The following is a 19264-nucleotide window of genomic DNA, read 5'->3' as shown; positions in this document are numbered from 1 at the left end:
TAATTTCAAATTTGTTAATTGCATGTTGTAGAGAATTAAATTTCCGTTCTCTTGGTATTGGTCAATATTGGCACCTATTGCGAGAACGCCGAGCAGAATTGTTTTAATAGGGAAGTTTTTCGCATGCCGACATTACGCCATTACGCTGCTGATTCGCTCAAAGCGGGTCGTCTTCAATCGGCGATTTGAAGGTCATCCGGCACCTTAATTTCAAATTTGTTAATTGCATGTTGTAGAGAATTAAATTTCCGTTCTCTTGATATTGGTCAATATTGGCACCTATTGCGAGAACGCCGAGCAGAATTGTTTTAATAGGGAAGTTTTTCGCATGCCGACATTACGCCATTACGCTGCTGATTCGCTCAAAGCGGGTCGTCTTCAATCGGCGATTTGAAGGTCATCCGGCACCTTAATTTCATATTTGTTAATTGCATGTTGTAGAGAATTAAATTTCCGTTCTCTTGATATTGGTCAATATTGGCACCTATTGCGAGAACGCCGAGCAGAATTGTTTTAATAGGGAAGTTTTTCGCATGCCGACATTACGCCATTACGCTGCTGATTCGCTCAAAGCGGGTCGTCTTCAATCGGCGATTTGAAGGTCATCCGGCACCTTAATTTCAAATTTGTTAATTGCATGTTGTAGAGAATTAAATTTCCGTTCTCTTGATATTGGTCAATATTGGCACCTATTACCAGAACGCCGAGCAGAATTGTTTTAATAGGGAAGTTTTTCGCATGCCGACATTACGCCATTACGCTGCTGATTCGCTCAAAGCGGGTCGTCTTCAATCGGCGATTTGAAGGTCATCCGGCACCTTAATTTCAAATTTGTTAATTGCATGTTGTAGAGAATTAAATTTCCGTTCTCTTGATATTGGTCAATATTGGCACCTATTGCCAGAACGCCGAGCAGAATTCTTTGTATTAGACTAGTTTTTCGCATGCCGCCATTATGCTGAATCGCAAAACCAGGCGATTTTTTTAATTCGCGATTTTTTTGATTGATACAGCTGCGGAAAATGTTGTTTAAATGTTTTTTGAGGTTTGATCTGCTTGCTCATCTCTGTAATTTGATTCTAATCCAAAAAAAACAAGTTTTGAGTAAATGCCTGTTGTACCTTGTAAAATGTGGCAAATTTGCAAAATTATTCTGCCAGAATTCTGCCAGAATGAGGGTGGTGAGAAGGGATAACGTCCTAAATCGAAGAGTTTAAGGTTAAGGTGTTTGTGTAAATGATTTTCGAATATGTATATACCTGGGTTTTGTGTCATTTGGCAACGCAATTCAACAAAACTTTTTTTATAAATACCTAATGTGTTAGCCTTTTCTTATTCTATTGAATTAACTAAGTAGGTTCCCGCGCTCGCTCTCTTCGACTGCGAAGTTTCGAGTTTTAATATTCTGTTAAGATTTACTTTTGGTATCTATGGATGTCTTTTGAATGCTTTATTGCTAATTACAACCTTTTCGTATTGATGCAAGTTGGTTACTACTGGTATTTGCCTAAATTGTTGCTGATGCGTAACACCAGCTGATCAAGTTCATCAGATGCAATGTGCAAGGCGCTGCCCCTGCACAATATTTTTGTTTGTTTATTGATCCGATTTATAACATCTTTAAAATCTCGCATAACTGGATTTAAGAATACGAGCAGAAAATCCTTGACATTACTCGCTTATTTATAAATATCATACTTTGTACCAGTGAAATTTATGGGAGATGCGTCACCGTGGCCCAAATGCAAGTTAATCACTTACAATCAAACAGTGATGAAACGGATGTATCGGGAGCACAATCTTTACGTGCAAACGGTAGGTCTTCTTATATCTTTGCTTCGCTACTTTCAATCACTACGCATACGGATCGTTGGCAAAAGCACACAAATTTAGTTACGGGTTGTATATTATAACTATGTCATATAAATGAAGGATCATTTTGTGTGAAAAATGTGTATTTATGAATACATGATGTTGCTTATGATGTATTTTATTATTCCATGTCGCCATCTTCCTCAATTTAGTAGTAAACTAGTATGTTTGGTGTATAATGATGAGTTATTTTTCGTATTTTTTGAGATGTTACAAAACCCCATTATAGTAACGACGAATTGTCGTAAAGACTGTTTGCGCTTAATATGAACTATGAAGTCTGGTCTTTATGTGCAGGTGGCGCCCAAAGACAAGTTGCTGGTGTACAAAATATCAGACGGATGGAAACCTCTCTGCGACTTTCTCGGGGTCGAAATTCCCGACAAACCCTTTCCACACAAAAATAAGGGAGGGGTTTTGTTAGAGGAAATGAAGAAAACCGATAAAACCTTGCGCGAAATTGAAAAAGAGTTCAAAGTCACACTGCTAATTGCATCCGTTTTACTGGCCGTGTTCGTGTACGTTGTATACAAGTGCGCATTCTTCTGATTTTGAAATGCCGAAGAAACTAATTGTTAATTGTTCGACTTGCGTTTGCGCTAAAATTTTATCGCCTAGGTTTACAGGCTATTTGTAGTGAAAAAAAACGGCAATTTTCATGCAATCTTATCCTATTACACTGCACCTTGCTTTGCTTTCAAACACATACAGCGTTTATCATGTACAGAGCAACTTCCAATATTGAATACCCAGAAATCGCCAATATTACGAACACTCACGAACAAGCCAGTCAACAAATTGTACGATAAATGCACACATCAAATGTTGTTGTTCCTAAGCTCGCTCTCTTCGACTCTGAAGTTTCGAGATTCTCTTAAAGATTCGTTTTTTTTGTATCTATGGATTTCCGAGTCTTTCCAGTACATTATTGCTAATTGCAATCTTTTCGTATTGATGCAAGTTGGTTACTACAGCAGTTAATTGCCCTAAATTGTTACGGATGCGTATGACCTGCTGATTAACCAACAGCAATTGAAATTTTGTATTCCATTGATTTTGCAACTTTTTTCTTGTGCGCAACACGCAATGAAAACATTCTATTGTGCATGCCACTGGTCGCAAGTGTACATTTTGGCGCTTGGGGGTCTTGCATCCTTGTATATATAGCACGCTGGTGTTGTCTAAATTCTTTTGTTTCCTGTTCCACGTCTGTTCAATATAGCTGCGCAAACGAAAGCAATTTATTTTGTAATCCCCATTGCTTGACATTTTAGACTTTGCAGGTCGAGCATTTTTTCCGCGACATTTAAGTTGTCGTCAACTCGTCTCAAAATCAATACTTGTACTTTCATCGCAGGCAAAATTAAAACATCAAACGTTGTTTCCTCACACATAGTGTGGAAAACATAAGCGGGAACGCCGATTTCAACTGCTGGTATGCCTCAAACAGATGTGAAAATCTTAAAAACACAGTCGCGAGTCAGACTTGAGACACCCCTGGCGTCAGGCCAAATAAAAAGTTTCTCTTATAGTCTAATGCTGCTTTCTAAATCGTCACAAAAATGATAGAGTAACATCGCATTGTCGTGGGTATAGACTGCACGGCAGGCCTGCAACGGCTAAACCTCACAAAGGTTATGACACGTTTAAAAGCGCCGCACCGCCCTATCTAATAATGATGACGAGTATAGTTATAATTAAGGTCACAACGACAGCATCGGCAACAACAGCACAGCTGTATTTAACGCTACGGTGATAGCGGTTTTCTAAAACGAATATAAACAAGATAATGAACCTTTCTTTTCTGTCGGAAAAAAACCTTGCTTTTCTGTGAACAAGGTTTCTGGTAATTTAGCCAATCATTAATCCAGACCAAACACACAGTACTGGGTATCAAAGTCAAACCGTACTGCGTCAAACAAAACCTTGTATGGTGCTGCTGGCATTCATGCTGCTATATACTGCTGGTTCTCAAAACTACTTTTTAAACAAGTCGTATTCGAAACCAGATATTTGAAAAATATTTATTGCTGATAGAAAGCTTGAATTTTCCATTGTAGATTAAGGATAACTGAGACCGGAAAGATTTTTGTAACATTGTAGAAAATGAAGGTGATTGCAGCAGGCTACAGCAAAACAGGCACAAAAACCATGTGCCTTGCTTTAAGTATGCTTGGGTACAATGTATACGATTACATGGAAAACTCGTACTACTTGCACAAGGATTGGGTCAGGATTTTTGAAGACGGCGTCAAGCCTGGCGACTTTAAACGAATGTACAAAGGCGTGGACGCTGTCACCGACACGCCATGCTTTTATTATTGGGAAGAGATGGCAAAAGATTTTCCAGATGCAAAGGTATATGCCCTGGTTATGACGTGAGTCTAATATGGCGGCTAATTTTAAATGTTGCTCTTCTGGCAGAAAACAAAACGTATATTTGGAAAGCTTGCCGATTGGCGAAGCGTATCGGTTCCAATAAAGTAAACATATAACCTGCATGACTTCTGATATGAAATGCAATACGTTATTTTATGCCAGAAGAGCAGTACATTTGTAAATTGCAATATGCCTGGCAGGAACAGGAAGTTCATAACTTGTATGAGTTTGCACTAGGTATTCTCATAATATTTGAAAAAACGGCTGAGAGAAACCGTTGCGCAAATTTTACAACTAAAGTTTGGCCGTAAAGAGCGATCTCTGACGAGAGCATCGTTGATAGAGCGAACAATGTGATATTGCTCGACAGTTTCTCTTGCAAGTCTTGAATTTTCATTACAAAAGTCGACGAATAAAGTAAACGAGTATAGGCAGGTGTTGGGGTAAACCAGCTCTTTAAATAAGCTCATGAAAATCTTGCTATTTCAGATTATCTTGATGGTCAGAGACGAAGACTCTTGGTACAAAAGTCTGCTAAAACAGGCTGATGAATTGTCGAACAGCTGGATGCGGTGGATTTTGCAAACCTTTACCCTTCACGGATTTTCGAGAATCGAATACCGTTACAATGTTTGTAAGTTTGTAATATCCCAAAACGATTTATACCAGTAAGTTTGTACAAGAGCGTATTGTTATATACCGGTATGACAACGAACGGAGCAAAAACTTGCACGTCGAAGACGATTGAAGCTTTTACACATTGTTGCATTATAAGTGAAGACGTTTTATATCATCTTTAGAACCTCGCATAACTGGATTTAAGAATACGAGCAGAAAAGCCTTGACATTACTCGCTTATTTAAATATATCATACTTTTGTACCAGTGAAATTTATGGGAGATGTGTCACCGTGGCCCAAATGCAAGTTAATCACTCACAATCAAACGGTGATGAAACGGATGTATCGGGAACACAATCTTTACGTGCAAACGGTAGGTCTTCGCGTACGGATCGTTGGCATAAGTACATAAAATTAGTTACGCCGGGTTATATATTATAACTATGTCATATAAAGAAAGGATCATTTTGTGTGAAAAATGTGTATTTATGAATACATGGTGTTGCTGATGATGCATTTTATTATTCCATGTCGCCATCTTCCTTAATTTAGTAGTAAACTAGTATGTTTGGTGTATAATGATGAGTTATTTTTCGTATTTTTTAAGATGTTACAAAACCCCATTATAGTAACGACGAATTGTCGTAAAGACTGTTTGCACTTAATATGAACTATGAAGTCTGGTCTTTATGTGCAGGTGGCGCCCAAAGACAAGTTGCTGGTGTACAAAATATCAGACGGATGGAAACCTCTCTGCGACTTTCTCGGGGTCGAAATTCCCGACAAACCCTTTCCACACAAAAATAAGGGAGGGGTTTTGTTAGAGGAAATGAAGAAAACCGATAAAACCTTGCGCGAAATTGAAAAAGAGTTCAAAGTCACCCTGCTAATTGCATCCGTTTTACTGGCCATGTTCGTGTACGTTTTGTACGGGTGCGCATTCTTCTGATTTTGAAATGCCGAAGAAACTAATTGTTAATTGTTCGACTTGCGTTTGCGCTAAAATTTCATCGCTTAGGTTCACAGGCTATTTGTAGTGACAAAAACGCAATTTTTCATCCTATTACACTGCACCTTGCTTTGCCTTCAAGCACATACAGTGCTTATCATGTGCAGAGCAACTTTCAATATCGAATACCTGGAGATCGCCAATATTACGAACACAGCGTGTGCCAGTCAACAAATTGTACGTCAAATCCACACACGAAATGTTGGTATTTTTTAGAAACTGCTTCACTACTCCCTATATTTGAATGAGCGTATGATTGGCAATTTGAATAGGATCAAACCCTATTAAAATATTATTACATCAAGATGTGAGACACATGCATAAATAAATCACATTTATAAATGTCTTAAGACCCAGGATAACTTTAAAATTTAGTCCACTTATGGCAGACTACGTTATTTTGCCTTGAAATGTCGTTCTACAAAAATCAAAGCGGTTTAACCATATCACTACTCTCAAACTACGATATGATTACGTCACAGTTCGATTACGTCAACACAGACATGTTGAAGCACACTTCACAAAAAAATTTTTGAAACAGGAAATGAAATTATTTATGATGTTAATATCCTGACGAAGGCTCCTGCAACCGAAACGTTGATGTAATAAAATTATTGTCAGCTGTATTTGCAGTAATATCATAATTATGTTGTGACTATAGGTAGGAGCCGCATACAGCAATAAAGGCAAATGGTGTTTGCTACTTTAGCAATAGTTTTGTATGCCATTGAACAACACGGCCTTAAGAAACTAATACGATTAGCTGTTGAAAAACAAGTTCACCAACAGTATAGTGTTGACTTGTTTATGAGGTGACAAAGCATAAGCGTTGTAGATAGTGATATGCCACATTACAGGCACGCGGTATTTGAATCAAAGTTACGTGATAGTACGCTCATTTAGTCTAACCCAGTGGTTTTTAACCTTTTTTCGGTCACGCCTCCTTTACCTAATGGCCCACGCATTCAGGCCACGGTTAACCTTCAAACAAATGCTGAAACAATTAGTCTACTTCAGTTAGGAAACACTGCAACATCAATTAGTTATTTTAGTTTTAAAGATCGCAAAAAAATTAGGTTTGTGTGGATGATTATATATGGAAGAAGCACAACAGTTTCTGGGCAGTATAATAACACTTGGCAATGCCCTGGTGACTAAGTTATTAAATTTACTTTGCTACCAGGATAGTTGATGTTTTCTCTAACACTGCCTTTCTATATTGTGCACTAGTTTTTATTACGTCAAAATGAAGGTGATTGTGGCTGGGTATGCTAAGACAGGTACAAAGACATTATGTGCAGCCTTGCGCATCCTCGGGTACAATGTATACGACTACATGGAAAATGTATACTACCTACACAAGGAGTGGAATGTAATCTTTGAAAACGGCGTAAAGCCAGGTGATTTCGAACGAATGTACGAAGGTGTGGATGCAGTTACCGACCTTCCCTGCTTCTATTATTGGGAGGAATTATCCAAGGCATTTCCTGAAGCAAAGGTATTGGTTCCTCAACCGCCTCAGACGTCACAACGTTGTTGACAAACTTTGGCTGTCAAGGCGTTGTTTTAATGGGTAGAAATAAAGCACTTTGTTTTTAATGCGTAGAAAATGCATTGGAGCATCTCGAAACATTACTTCCCAAAAAAGGGTTTCAACATTTATTATGGATTATATTTGTTCCGCTTTTACATGCGAACGTTATCGGAATATACGGGAACAGAAATATTACAATACTGCACAAAAACTTTTACAGTATGGTACCAAAATTACAACTTTAGTACATTACTTAAAATACAAAAAAACAACGTTTGAATAAAAAAAGAACTTGTCGGGAACCTTTTCCAAAGGTGTTTGAAATATTAAGTTTTGAAATTATTCAGAGTTGAAATCGATACTGTGGCAAACGCGCATAAGTTTACGAAAGTTAATGTTGGCATGCGATTGATAGATTATTCTGATGCTACGGGACGAGGACTCGTGGTACAAAAGTGTTAGAAAACAGGCAGAGGAAGTTTCAAAAAGCTGGATGGCGTTTTTTGTTCAGAACTTTACTTTCACTGGAATTACAAGGATAAGTTACCGCTGTAATGCACGTAAGTATAGATTTTTGTATTGTTTTACTTTTAGTTTTTGTTCATTTGCATTGACGTGTATAAAGCTGTGTTTAAGGCAACGTTTACCAAGAAACACTTATTTGCGTTGCAGAAAAATATTTGTTTAACATGCCAACATGGCCCAGCAGCAAATTGACCGCAAACAGCGAAAACGTCTTGAAGAAAATGTTTAGAGAACACAACTTGTACGTGCAAACGGTAAGTATTTTATTGTTACGATGCTTTCCAAGCTAATATCAAGCTTTGCAGTCACATCTTATTACTCGACAACGATTTTTGCAGTTAATACTTTTTGCAGTTTAACCGAATATATGCAACTCCATACAGATGGCGCCTAAAGACAGACTGTTGGTGTACAAAGTATCAGACGGATGGAAACCTCTCTGCGACTTTCTCGGGGTCGAAATTCCTGATGAACCCTTTCCACACAAAAACAAGGGTGGAAAATTGATGGATCACTTCCGAGAATCGAGTGAAGTTATGGCCAAAATCGAAACGGAATTTAAGACCACTGTGTTGGTGGTCACCACTTTGACAGCGTTATTTGTATATGGTGCATACTCTTTTTAGTTTCGATTATCAGTGTAGAGTGTGAATCAGTATAGGCCCCTTATTGCGAGAAAAGAATGCGCCGGTACGAGGACCTTTGTTGTTTTATTACATGAATTTAAAGGTGAAACCTAGTGTTAGAAATACTTTAGTTTAAAAGCAAACGATACCTATAGTGTTCGTGGGCCCACTTTTGTTATTTATGGCCCTCTGCGCCCTTAAAGTTTATAAACTGTCTTTAGAAATCGAGCAAAACACTGCGGTTTTGACTAAGCTTACGCGCCCAAACAATATCCGACGACGCACGAGGTGAGCTCAGCTAAAAGAATTGTAATGGTCCGATTCAACCCTGTGCGGATAAAAAATGATTTATGATCACATTGCACATTCAAACGATTTTACAGGTTGTGGTCGCTTATCTAGTGTACGAGCTGGCATTCATCAAAATCTTAACTCAATATAGCCTAATGTTGATATGCAGACAGACTAATTGTCATGATGGTGTACACTTTTTCTTTGCTTCGTTCTGTGAAACTTCATTTCAGATACATTGATATCTTATTTCACAATCTGATTCACCTTGCTTTGTTTTGAAGCACCTGCAGTGTTTGTAATATTATGTACATAACAACTTTACAATAGACAATTACAGGCAACTTGTATTCAGCACGAAGCAGAACCTCGGTTTCGTTTACAATGACCACTCATGTATCTACGGACGTTAGAGCGTCAAGCGAAATTGAAACCCCAACAATTTTTTTTATTGTTTGCCGCATATTGAACGTTTTACAAGACTTATAAACTCAGATACCAGTTAAAGAAAACTTTCATTAACCTCGTAGTGGATCAGTTGTAATTGCTAAATCTAGTACTCAGTCAAAATCTGTCGCCCTTTTCAAGTAAATTGACCTTCGCACAGAAGGATGCAAGTTATGGCAGGAAGTTAAGTCCTCACCGCAAACCACGCTACGTATGAACATGCATGCTTGGTTCATGTGCACGTGACCACGCTAGCCCACACCAATCAGTTCTTTTTCTGTGTAATAAATTCTGTTTTGAAGCAATATCTGCGTGCACACAATGAAAGGCGAGATGAAGAAAACAGTACAATAAGACACCAATGCGAATGTATACAAGCACTAGCATGTCACATTTAAAAGGCACAGTCGATATTGAAACCATCACCAAAAAAGAAAACACTATCACAGCTTCAAGTATATTAACAAAATTCGGTCAATAACACAATGATCACAGGAACAAAATGTGTGCAAGGCATACGAAAACTAAACAATTTTTCCTACCAATTTAATTGCATTTGATATTGCATTCCATTGAAATTAAATATATCTGGCACAATATCCTTATTAAGGCAGGAATCATCAGGTTAGTATTTATATGGAGGTTTAATAAATTGCAACTAATGCTTGAGCTGCACATATAACAAAGTGTAAGTAAGTAACCTGCAATATGCAATATATACATCGGCAGTCAATATTTCAAAAGATTTTGAACAGTACGCTCATGGAAAGTGGATGATGCATGTTTCCAACTTAAAACCCATGCAATAAAAGTGTATATAATAAAAATATCGAATAAATAGTTAGTTCTTGTGCGAAATCTAGCAATGGCAATTTGGACTTGTATAAATTGAAAATCAAAATAGCTACTTGGTAAAAACTGAAGTGATGGTTTGGGAAAAACAGTAGGCAGTTAAACCTAATATAGTGACACAGACATATAAACATGGAAGGCATGAACTTTTCACATATACCTATATAACATTGTCATTTAAAACAATACAACATTGTCTCTGTGATACTTGCGCATGGTTTTCTGTGTTCACATCTTTGTTGCTTATTCCACTCTTACAAACACAGGAATTTCATCAATCCCAGCCTCGTAATCCTTCAGCCAAATGCCATTCTGAGACACATGGTTGCTTTCAGTCAAAACACTTCTCCATTTTCCTGGTGGTAAATACACATTTCTTGTTGTTCTTCCATAAAAAAGAATAGGTGCCACACACAGGTTGTTGCCAATCATAAACTGGTCCTCTATTATAAGAACCTTGTGCTTTTCATCATGGCCCAATGCCATTAAAAGCGCATTTGGGGCCATCCACATTGGTGATAAAACAGCCTTGGTGCTGTTAGTGCCAGCTTCCAGAAATGCTTGCTCAAAAAGCTGGTGCACAATGCTGCCATTCCGCAAGTCAACATACTTTTGGACAACGAATGCGATCCTACTAACATTTACCCCAGCTTCAACAAGAGCATCATAATCCCAAGGTATGTGCATCACAGGAAAGAAAGCAACTAATTCAATCCAACGGATCAGGGTATCCTCAATTTGTGATGTTGTCATGTGGTTTACGGCTTCACGCAGTTGGTTTGGAAATGTGGGGATGACGAAAGGGTAGCCAACAAAGCCAGCAGCCAAGGCCGCAGAAACAGTGCTTTCCATGGTTTTGGATGGACTAAGTAAAACAAACTGATGTCTGATTTGGGAATCGTAAGCCACATCACTGACCGAACAACGGCCTATTTCATATGCAACATCAGCATACAAGGTAGAAAAATGGCCAGGGTTGTGCAAAGGATTAGTAAGACGGTAATGGTTAGGAATCCATGATGCTTGTCCATAGTATAAATGAAAGACATCAACAGGAGGTCCAGTGTCATTAAACTCCCTTACCTCCTTTATATACCACTGAGAAGCATTGGGGTTAGTCAGGTCAACAACACCTGGAAATATAATTCCATCTGTTGTTTGTAACCGAGTAAGTGTCGGGACCGACATATCTTCATCAACTATAAGATAGCCATTTAAAGCAGCCATTTTAAAATGTTTGGTGTCGTAATTTACAAAGGGAGTTAATGGTAGCATTATTTTAAATCCAAATTGGCGTGCAACACTTGTAAAGTTGCCCATTGACACGTCTCCATCATTTCTCAAAACGAAGTCGCCGATCTTGTCATAAACTTGCACAATGTCACTTAAATGAACAGTTCCTCCAATTGATTTAATAGCATCCAAATGGTTGTGGATGTTTTGCTGGCCAAAGTCCTTGTCTGGAATGACAAGATTCCAAAGAGGTTTCTCAATTAACCAGTCGCAAGCACTGTGCAGAGTATGGGCAGGCAAGTCACTTGGTTTCATACTTCCAACTATCTTATTTTCACTCTCACCTTCAAAATAAGCCCCATCATTTATCATATCCTTAAAAAATTCTGGCACTTCGTGTGGTTCCATCAAAGGTTTGATAAAATGTTCGATTGTCTCCTGATGGGCTGCCTGTAAAGTATCACCAATGCATACCATGTAGTCGAGGTGAAATGCATCATGATCTTTGTGGTGCATGTCTTGATGGGCCTTGTCTGGAGCTGACGTAATGCACAGCTTTGGGTTTGTTTCATTTCTACAAAACTGTTGGTTGACCATCAGAGCATGATGTGTGCTTGCTTTGATTACTACCCCTTTTGAAGAAATCCACACAGGCTCAATTACAGAGCCTCCCCTATTTTGAAGCACAGTACCAAATGGATCTGTAACCGAAAAGCCACCAGGAATATAGTGGAGCATTTCTTCACTGCATGCATCATTTTGTGCACTTGTTGGTGGATATGTTATGTAAGAGTTGGCACCAAACCAAACAACATCATCATCCGAGGACATCTTAAGATCTACACAATCAATGGGAGTAGCATCGGCATTCATTTTCCACTCAACTTTTATGCAGTGTTCCTTGTCGAAGTCATCATCGTCGCCAAAACGGACAGCAGTTATAGACAAGGAAGTATTTTTGTGTGACCAATAAAGGCATGAGCTATCCACTGTAGGTTCCTGACAGGCATGCAAATGCTGCAAATCACCTGAAACTGCACCCTTTGCATCCAATTGAAACTTTGCAACTGTATTTCCATCTTTGTCTTTGACAGACATCAATCTGGTCTCTGCATTAAAGGTGGCCACTGTCCGGTATTTATCTTTAATGTACAACATGTGTCTCAGGTTGTAGAAGTGCCAGACAAGAAGTAGTGTTATTATTAGAATTATTGCAAGAATGATAAGAATGGCCCTAATGCGACATCTCTGTCGCTTTCCCCATCTCTGCTGAGCTTCCCTTGTCTTTTCGCTGCGGAAAGAAGTTTAAAATTTGCTTTTAATTTTAATCCGATCCCCAGAATCTTCTTTTTCAAAGTGTACTAATAAATATTAGCTATGAAATTTATCATAGCCCCGCAACTTTTTCATTACCTTGACTGGTCAGAGTTGGCACCACCATTTGTTGTTGTAGATGGAAATCGAAATTCCAATTGCGCCCTTCCTCCGTGAATCCCTTCACCATCATGTCCATCTTCTGCAGAAAGTAAGGTTGATTTCATAAAATGCTGACATGTATCTTTAAACCTTATAAAGTTAGAAATGTATTGCAGGCCTTATACAAATTGACTTGACTTTTGTAGTACGTTAAGCTACTAGAGTGCTATTCCTCCACAAACAAGGGCCATACACTATTATCTAGTGACATTTCTTTCATATACATGTGACAGCCAAAGTAAATCCAGTTTTTTAAAATGCATTTTGTGGCTTTAGTATGTTTTGGTTTAGTGCAAAAGGGTTGCTCAAACTGGATCATGCTCCTGGTTGCTAAACAAATTTGAAAAAAAAAAAAATTTGACTGAGGTTAAGTTGACAAATATTAATTACAAGCAAGAACAGCAATGCCCCATTGACTTCTCAGTGTAAGTCATGATTAGCATTTTATATGTTAGCAGCAAAACTCGAACGAATATGTTTTGCGTATTAACTTTTATTGCGATATCACTCACCACTTTCAATGAGATTTAATTCGTCACGACGTGTCTGAGTTTGAGACAGCGAAGTAAACTTAACGATCTTCGAGGATGACATCCTTCCCGACATTTGACCGAAAAGACAGTGAAAACGATTTTGTATTCAATCCCGATGCTTTCTCCCAACAACACGTGAAAAAGGCGCTCAACACAACACAACAACAACATCAACCTTGGGGACTTGTACGTGAAATAAATCGGATGAGAGCGACAAATCAGCTGAACTACTCCACCGCGGAGGCGCAGATATTGTTGGTAATTTTTACGAATGTCGTTTGCCGGATTAAAGCTATTCGTCAACTAAACATTATTAGCTACTGTATTTTAAAAAGTTTTGTGTAGCAATGTGTCCTTTGCCTGCTCTGCACCAGGAGAGAAAAACTGGGGTGCTGTGAGACGTTTTCTGGATATCAGATTTGATCCTATGGGGTAGAAACCTTTCCGGTGGAAATCCCCAACCTTTATTCCAAAAATATTCATTAACACATAGAGCTTAATACCTAGCATCTTATAGGACATGCTGTACCGCACTGCGCCCCCTCGTCGTACCTGCTCTGCACCATTCTCTCACAATAAAAAAGACACATGCGGCGTTTATTTGGCGGTACATATACAAACAAAAACAACCATTCACCGAAGCTAAACTTTAATTTTTATAGGGCTAGCAGCGACTTTTGGCAGACAGCGTACTTCTGCACTGGAAAAGTCGTCGCTTCGACTTAGACAGTTGTGCACATTTCGTTTGGCCAACGAAATGGCCATGTCGACCTGCCTCAGCCAGGCCTTGTCTTTGAACGTGCTCGCCACGATCATGCACTGTATGGCACTGTCTCGTGAGTCTGTGCCTCGATACTTTTGAAATTTTTTCAGCGTGATGAGGACAGGGTTTGGAAGACGCGAACTAACGTGGAAAAATGGTCGTAGGGTGTTTTCTACACTCACTGCCGGCAGGGAGATTGCTCCTTCTATCAGCTTCGTCCGTCGGTTTGACTGCCCTTTACCTAAACGTCAAATGTCAAGTTATATATTTTTTCTGCAAGAGTTTATGGCAAGCGGCATGGGAACCACGACACAATTCACGTTAAATTTTTCAATAGAAAGGCAAGTTACTATAAGCGTTTCAGCCAGTTACCTTCACGAATCGAAGGAAGTTGGTTGCTGTGTTCTGGTTTTGGTGTTTGAATGAAGGAACTGGTTTCGGTGTTATCGTCATCATCAGGTGTCGTCTCTTCGGCATCATGTGATGAGAAACGCAAATGCCTCGAGAAAACTGAGATACAAAAAGTGAGTATGCCCATAGTTTTGTGATCAGGTGTGTTTCGGTTAGAACAGTGCTTTCCAACCAGTGGGTCGCGACCCATTTATAATACAACAGAGCTTAAAACTCGTTCATTAGAACATCACAAATATGTAATTCTGCTGATTTTCACCTGTATTGGACAAGTTCGGAAAACGGTTGGCCCCAAATGCAGTGGCGCTGTTTGAGCTTGTCGACTGTTTCCAGTTTCGACCCCTGCTCTGCGCCGAATCCTAACAAGATAACACAAAACTAAATTTATGTTTCCTTTTTACCTTTTTTCTTCATTCTGTTGCTGTAGCAAAAGGCAGAAAAAGCACAATGGTTTATTGGTATTGCTTCTGCGATATAGCATAGACCAGTTTACGAAAATTTAACTAAAGTAGTTAATTTGAGCTTTGAAACAAGAAACAATATTCTCACTTTTGCCAACTGCTGTGACGATGTCCTCATGTGACCCCGGTGATGATGTCGCCTTGGTCTTGTCATTGCTGGCAGGCCTATGCCTGCATCTTTAGCAATCTGCGTCAGGTACAGGAGCTCACTGACCTTCGCCCTTGACTGCAAGGGACTTTCCCCAAAACCATTGACAATTACACCGTGTCCAATAGTAGCTGCAGGCTAATACGACAAACAAAGGTTTAAAATTTAAACTCTTTCATTCGTGGCCGTGAAATGTAAGGATTTAGTTAAATTCAGACACACTTAATAGGTGCCTTAAAATACTTTTAGCATATACAGGACCAAACTGTTATTAAGGCATATGCGACAAATAACTTTTAGTTGTTGTGGCTGTGGTAGTTTTGCGTGTTTTGCAGGATTTTAAGCTCCACTCATATTTAACATGTTTAGAAAACATATCAATGAACACGCATTGTTCCTGACCATTGTCCCAAACACGCGACCAGAAGCTCCAGGCCCACAACACATATATCTCAAGTCTCTTATTACAAAACCATCCTGTCAAATTATCCTTCGCACAATAGAATTGTTGGAAATTGGAGATGCCCCTTTAAAATTGCCGCAACTGACACATCACTTCGTCGAGTGACCCTCGTCACCAATAATCACGTGCTGGTATCTCGTTTTGTTTTGTATTTTGAACTGTACACAATTTCTGTTGCTTGTTTTTGCCTTTAGTCAAGAGGATCCACAAGTTTGAGTGAGGACTGTATTACCGGTATTTTAGCAAATAGGAAAACAGGAGTTTTTTTGAAAAAAAGGTGTTTTCTTTTTTATTTGTGTGTCGGGCGCCTTAACCGATCAACAGCCTACCTTATATGGCCTTCTTTTGAGGGAAGACAAATACGCCCCCTGCTGGACGAGAACCTTTTCCCTCGCTCTTTCGCACCATTTTCTCGCGCGAATAACAACCGTCACCGGAAGGGTGATGTTGTTTTCGGTGTGGCTGCTGTACAGTTTCGACGTAAGATACAGAACACAATCCGTTTGTCCGTGCCTACAACAATTGATCCGTATTACATAAAAAGGTTACAACGCCACCCATGGACTCATATACATTTTAGTAACTCGTTTTGTTTGCTTTTAGCCCGAACGGGATAGGAACTTTAATGTATTTGAGTCCTTTAGTCCTTTAACTTTAATGACTTAATGAATCTTATACAAACATCGTTTCAAATATTGTGTTAATATGTAAAAGGCGGTGCATACAATAAAATCAACACAAATTTAAAATTGACCTGCACGCGACTTGTATCGGATTGTGTCCGCTTCCGTCCTTGCTCACCAAACAACAGATGTTGTTCTGAACGAAAATCTTAAGCACGTTCAACATTCCGCACTCGGCAGCCTCGTGTACCGGACATTTCCACGAATCAATGTGAGCTGAAGCCTGCGATTCACAAACGTATGCATATTGATTTATAACCGGTTGCTATCTTAAACCTCTTGCATAATTTGGTGAAGCAAAACATGTTGACCTAATATATCTGGACAGCAGCAATATTTGTAAATTTCAATATCTGTTGCTTTTAACACTATCCAATAATTTGCCTCCAGTACCGTTGGCCGAAGGGAAAAAGGTTTAGGGACTCAATTTCCTAAGGAGTTACCATAGAAGCTTAAATAACAAACACACGTGGTTGCAAAGCACATATTTTTTTCAAACATTTTATGGCACTCACTTTGCTCCAGAGCTTGGCTGGGTGTTGGCCTATAGGTTCCTCAGGTTTTACCGCCCCCAGTTTGGGGTTAATGAGCGAATTCGCAAGGTCAACGTAACCAAAATGGGCAGCTATATAGCAAGCGACTCGGAATTGAAATCTTGCAAGCTGCAAAAAAAACAATATTAAGTTTTTCGAGCCACTGGCATATAAAGCTTTGTTTGTTTGTTTGATAGATTGAATCAAATGACCACTCCAATATATATGAACCCAGCAGTTCCCTTTTTAATAAAACATTCCAAATGGTTGTTGGCTATCACGAGCGCTCATTGGACCTGTTCATCAGTGGATGCGTTTCGCAGAACTTTTCTTGTGTGTCCTTGCGTGGCAGCCATCAGCAATGCGCTCCATCCATCCCATACGTGAAGGAACAGCGTATCTCCCAGGTCGATTCCGTATTTCTCCAGCGTATGCTTGTCAAAGAGTTCCTGTCACATAAACGTAAACATAATCGTGTGGCGTCAATTTGTAACATGACCCAGCACCGCCACACAAGCTAATATTTAAAGTATTTATGGTATGTTTATTTAATTATATACTATATGCAGTAAATAATGAGATACAAATGCCAAAACTACAATGTTTTCATAATTATTTTGGCATTTGGCTTTGGAAACATGTTAATGAGTCAAGCAAACCTGTCCATTGGGTTTGCAGAGACGAAACACCGACACTGGGAGTCCGGTTTTCACTGAAACCTTTTGCCTCAGTTCGCTTACGTAGGTCTTTGCTGGATCAAGTTGGTCGCGAATGACTATTATCTCTCTGCGTAAAATTTTATTTTTTAATAATTTTTTTTGGCCAAGGCGCCAAATTAAGCGTCTTCAGGATGTGCACAAATGTACAAAATGATGTCATGAACACAAGTATAGGTAAATTGGAAATGTTATGAATAACATTAAATTTGAGTGTGCAGTATAGCAGTTTTATAATAACGTTAAGATTTCTATTGCATACTCGTTAAATGCGCAGTCAATGTGGAGGACGGGTTTGTCTGAATCCTTAAGAGCACTTTTCACAGTGGAGCCCGACGTGATCCCAATATCGGAACACACCCACGAATCGTGCAGAACCGCCCCGGCATAGGTGAGTTGTAGAATCTTGTCTTCAACATGTGACGAGTTCAGCTAAAAAAACAGTGAACGTTTCACACATAAATAGAAAATGCTATGGAGCAGAAGTTGGACAAATCTATATCGAATAACACGTATTTTTCTTGTTGCACGGAAAACAAAAAATCTTACCTGACAAGACATAAAACATAATTTCATAACGACATTTACACAGACCGATGCTGTGTCTAAGCACGATATGTTCTAAGTGGCAAGGTGTGTAGACAGAGTATTACCTTGAAGTGATCCCGGAGTACGGTTTTCACGTCACCCACGGTTTGACCTGGTTGCACGTCTAAAGGCAGTCGAACGTCCTCAAAAGCGACGAATATGCGCATTTTATAAACAACACTTTTTGCCCTCTCAAGATATAAACGAACCTATGACACATTGAAGAAAAATATCACGTTTTACGGCGTGTAAAACATGATCGAACAGCATGGTTTAAACCATAAGTCCATCAACACCTCGAATTAACTGCATAGTTCTCGAGAGGTATTGAAGGTCATCGGAAAAAGTACGACTACATTTCTTTTGTTTGTTTTTGTGGTAAAACCATTGTATTGTAAAGCTTTATTGCCACGTAGGAAGTTTGACTGGCCTTTTTGTGTACACCGATCTTTGTTGCTGTTAGCTCGGAAGCATTGTAACTGTAATTCCGAATAATAGCATTGACAAATATGACGTTTGCTAAGACAACTTTCGGTAGGTTCGTTTCGTGGCGTTGACAGACCTATGCTGGTTGGTGACGTACCGCGACAGATGTGGTAAATCACAATTACTATGAAGTTACAAAGTAATGCCTCAACAACTAACTATACGGTGCTTGATATGCTGCACATCCTGCACCCAACACACAAGCTTAGCGACCCTTGTTGTTGATACGCACGTACCTCACGCGCGTCCTAAAGCGATTTAAATCCCACCCACATCAGTTTTGCGATGGCATGTCAAACTACGAAGGTTACACTCCCCCTAATCAGCAACGACCAGGGAACAGCTATAGAGTTTCACATTTGTAATACAGCACCTGTCGAGGTAAAACAACTGTAAAGTATGTGTGTCTGGTGGTAAGAATTTCATTGCGGAGTCTGTAATGCCAGAAATCCAATATGGTACGGATGCTCATACGATTCTGCAAAGTTGGACTATAGAGCACGAATTGTTGATTTAAACATGCTCATTGCTATAGTCACAATAAAGAATGCATAGTTAAAAATACAACACAAGCAAATTACTGCCTTCCCACATGCATAAATACAATTGAAAGCAA

The 19264-nt window shown here is 39.2% G+C and overlaps 4 protein-coding genes across 4 annotated transcripts; 2 read left to right on the top strand and 2 right to left on the bottom strand.

Moving 5' to 3' along the window:
• The first annotated feature begins 3978 nt into the window (after nt 1–3978).
• LOC145897274 (uncharacterized) lies at nt 3979–5819 on the top strand. Its single transcript, XM_082985481.1, has 4 exons — nt 3979–4230; nt 4741–4885; nt 5137–5243; nt 5568–5819. Exons 1-4 carry the CDS (start codon nt 3979–3981, stop codon nt 5817–5819), a joined length of 756 nt encoding a protein of 251 aa, XP_082841607.1.
• Nucleotides 5820–7116: 1297 nt separating this feature from the next.
• LOC145899464 (uncharacterized) lies at nt 7117–8783 on the top strand. Its single transcript, XM_082988252.1, has 4 exons — nt 7117–7377; nt 7829–7973; nt 8086–8192; nt 8322–8783. The coding sequence occupies exons 1-4, from the start codon at nt 7126–7128 to the stop codon at nt 8562–8564; spliced, it is 747 nt and encodes a 248-aa protein (XP_082844378.1). The 5' UTR covers nt 7117–7125; the 3' UTR covers nt 8565–8783.
• A 784-nt stretch (nt 8784–9567) lies between these two features.
• On the bottom strand, nt 9568–13565 carry LOC145899444 (alpha-galactosidase MYORG-like). Its single transcript, XM_082988228.1, has 3 exons — nt 13376–13565; nt 12801–12903; nt 9568–12678 (listed from the first exon to the last, which is right to left on the bottom strand). The coding sequence occupies exons 1-3, from the start codon at nt 13467–13469 to the stop codon at nt 10398–10400; spliced, it is 2478 nt and encodes an 825-aa protein (XP_082844354.1). The 5' UTR covers nt 13470–13565; the 3' UTR covers nt 9568–10397.
• A 427-nt stretch (nt 13566–13992) lies between these two features.
• On the bottom strand, nt 13993–18364 carry LOC145899448 (protein ANKUB1-like). The gene is made up of 11 exons (XM_082988234.1): nt 18228–18364; nt 17837–18006; nt 17518–17644; nt 17155–17307; nt 16841–16987; nt 16397–16548; nt 15972–16155; nt 15120–15317; nt 14830–14929; nt 14532–14669; nt 13993–14400 (listed from the first exon to the last, which is right to left on the bottom strand). The coding sequence occupies exons 1-11, from the start codon at nt 18327–18329 to the stop codon at nt 14039–14041; spliced, it is 1833 nt and encodes a 610-aa protein (XP_082844360.1). The 5' UTR covers nt 18330–18364; the 3' UTR covers nt 13993–14038.
• Nucleotides 18365–19264: the final 900 nt, after the last annotated feature.

This window comes from Ascidia mentula, chromosome 4 (assembly GCF_947561715.1).
Source record: "Ascidia mentula chromosome 4, kaAscMent1.1, whole genome shotgun sequence".
Taxonomy (NCBI): Eukaryota; Metazoa; Chordata; class Ascidiacea; order Phlebobranchia; family Ascidiidae; genus Ascidia; species Ascidia mentula.
This window is presented reverse-complemented; position numbering and strand designations above follow the sequence as displayed.

Bases quoted from the DNA above. Each gene is read 5' to 3' on its own strand.
- LOC145897274 (XM_082985481.1), top strand. From the start codon at position 3,979: ATGAAGGTGATTGCAGCAGGCTACAGCAAAACAGGCACAAAAACCATG. The intron at 4,886-5,136 runs GTAAGTTTGTAA...CTTTTGTACCAG, and splicing joins CGAATACCGTTACAATGTTT to TGAAATTTATGGGAGATGTG. The intron at 5,244-5,567 runs GTAGGTCTTCGC...CTTTATGTGCAG, and splicing joins ACAATCTTTACGTGCAAACG to GTGGCGCCCAAAGACAAGTT.
- LOC145899464 (XM_082988252.1), top strand. From the start codon at position 7,126: ATGAAGGTGATTGTGGCTGGGTATGCTAAGACAGGTACAAAGACATTA. The intron at 7,974-8,085 runs GTAAGTATAGAT...TTTGCGTTGCAG, and splicing joins AAGTTACCGCTGTAATGCAC to AAAAATATTTGTTTAACATG. The intron at 8,193-8,321 runs GTAAGTATTTTA...AACTCCATACAG, and splicing joins ACAACTTGTACGTGCAAACG to ATGGCGCCTAAAGACAGACT.
- LOC145899444 (XM_082988228.1), bottom strand. From the start codon at position 13,469: ATGTCGGGAAGGATGTCATCCTCGAAGATCGTTAAGTTTACTTCGCTG. The intron at 12,904-13,375 runs GTGAGTGATATC...TACTTTCTGCAG, and splicing joins ATTAAATCTCATTGAAAGTG to AAGATGGACATGATGGTGAA. The intron at 12,679-12,800 runs GTAATGAAAAAG...TTCTTTCCGCAG, and splicing joins GCCAACTCTGACCAGTCAAG to CGAAAAGACAAGGGAAGCTC.
- LOC145899448 (XM_082988234.1), bottom strand. From the start codon at position 18,329: ATGCGCATATTCGTCGCTTTTGAGGACGTTCGACTGCCTTTAGACGTG. The intron at 17,645-17,836 runs GTATGCAATAGA...AATTTTACGCAG, and splicing joins ATTGACTGCGCATTTAACGA to AGAGATAATAGTCATTCGCG. The intron at 15,318-15,971 runs GTAGGCTGTTGA...TTGTCGTATTAG, and splicing joins TCAAAAGAAGGCCATATAAG to CCTGCAGCTACTATTGGACA.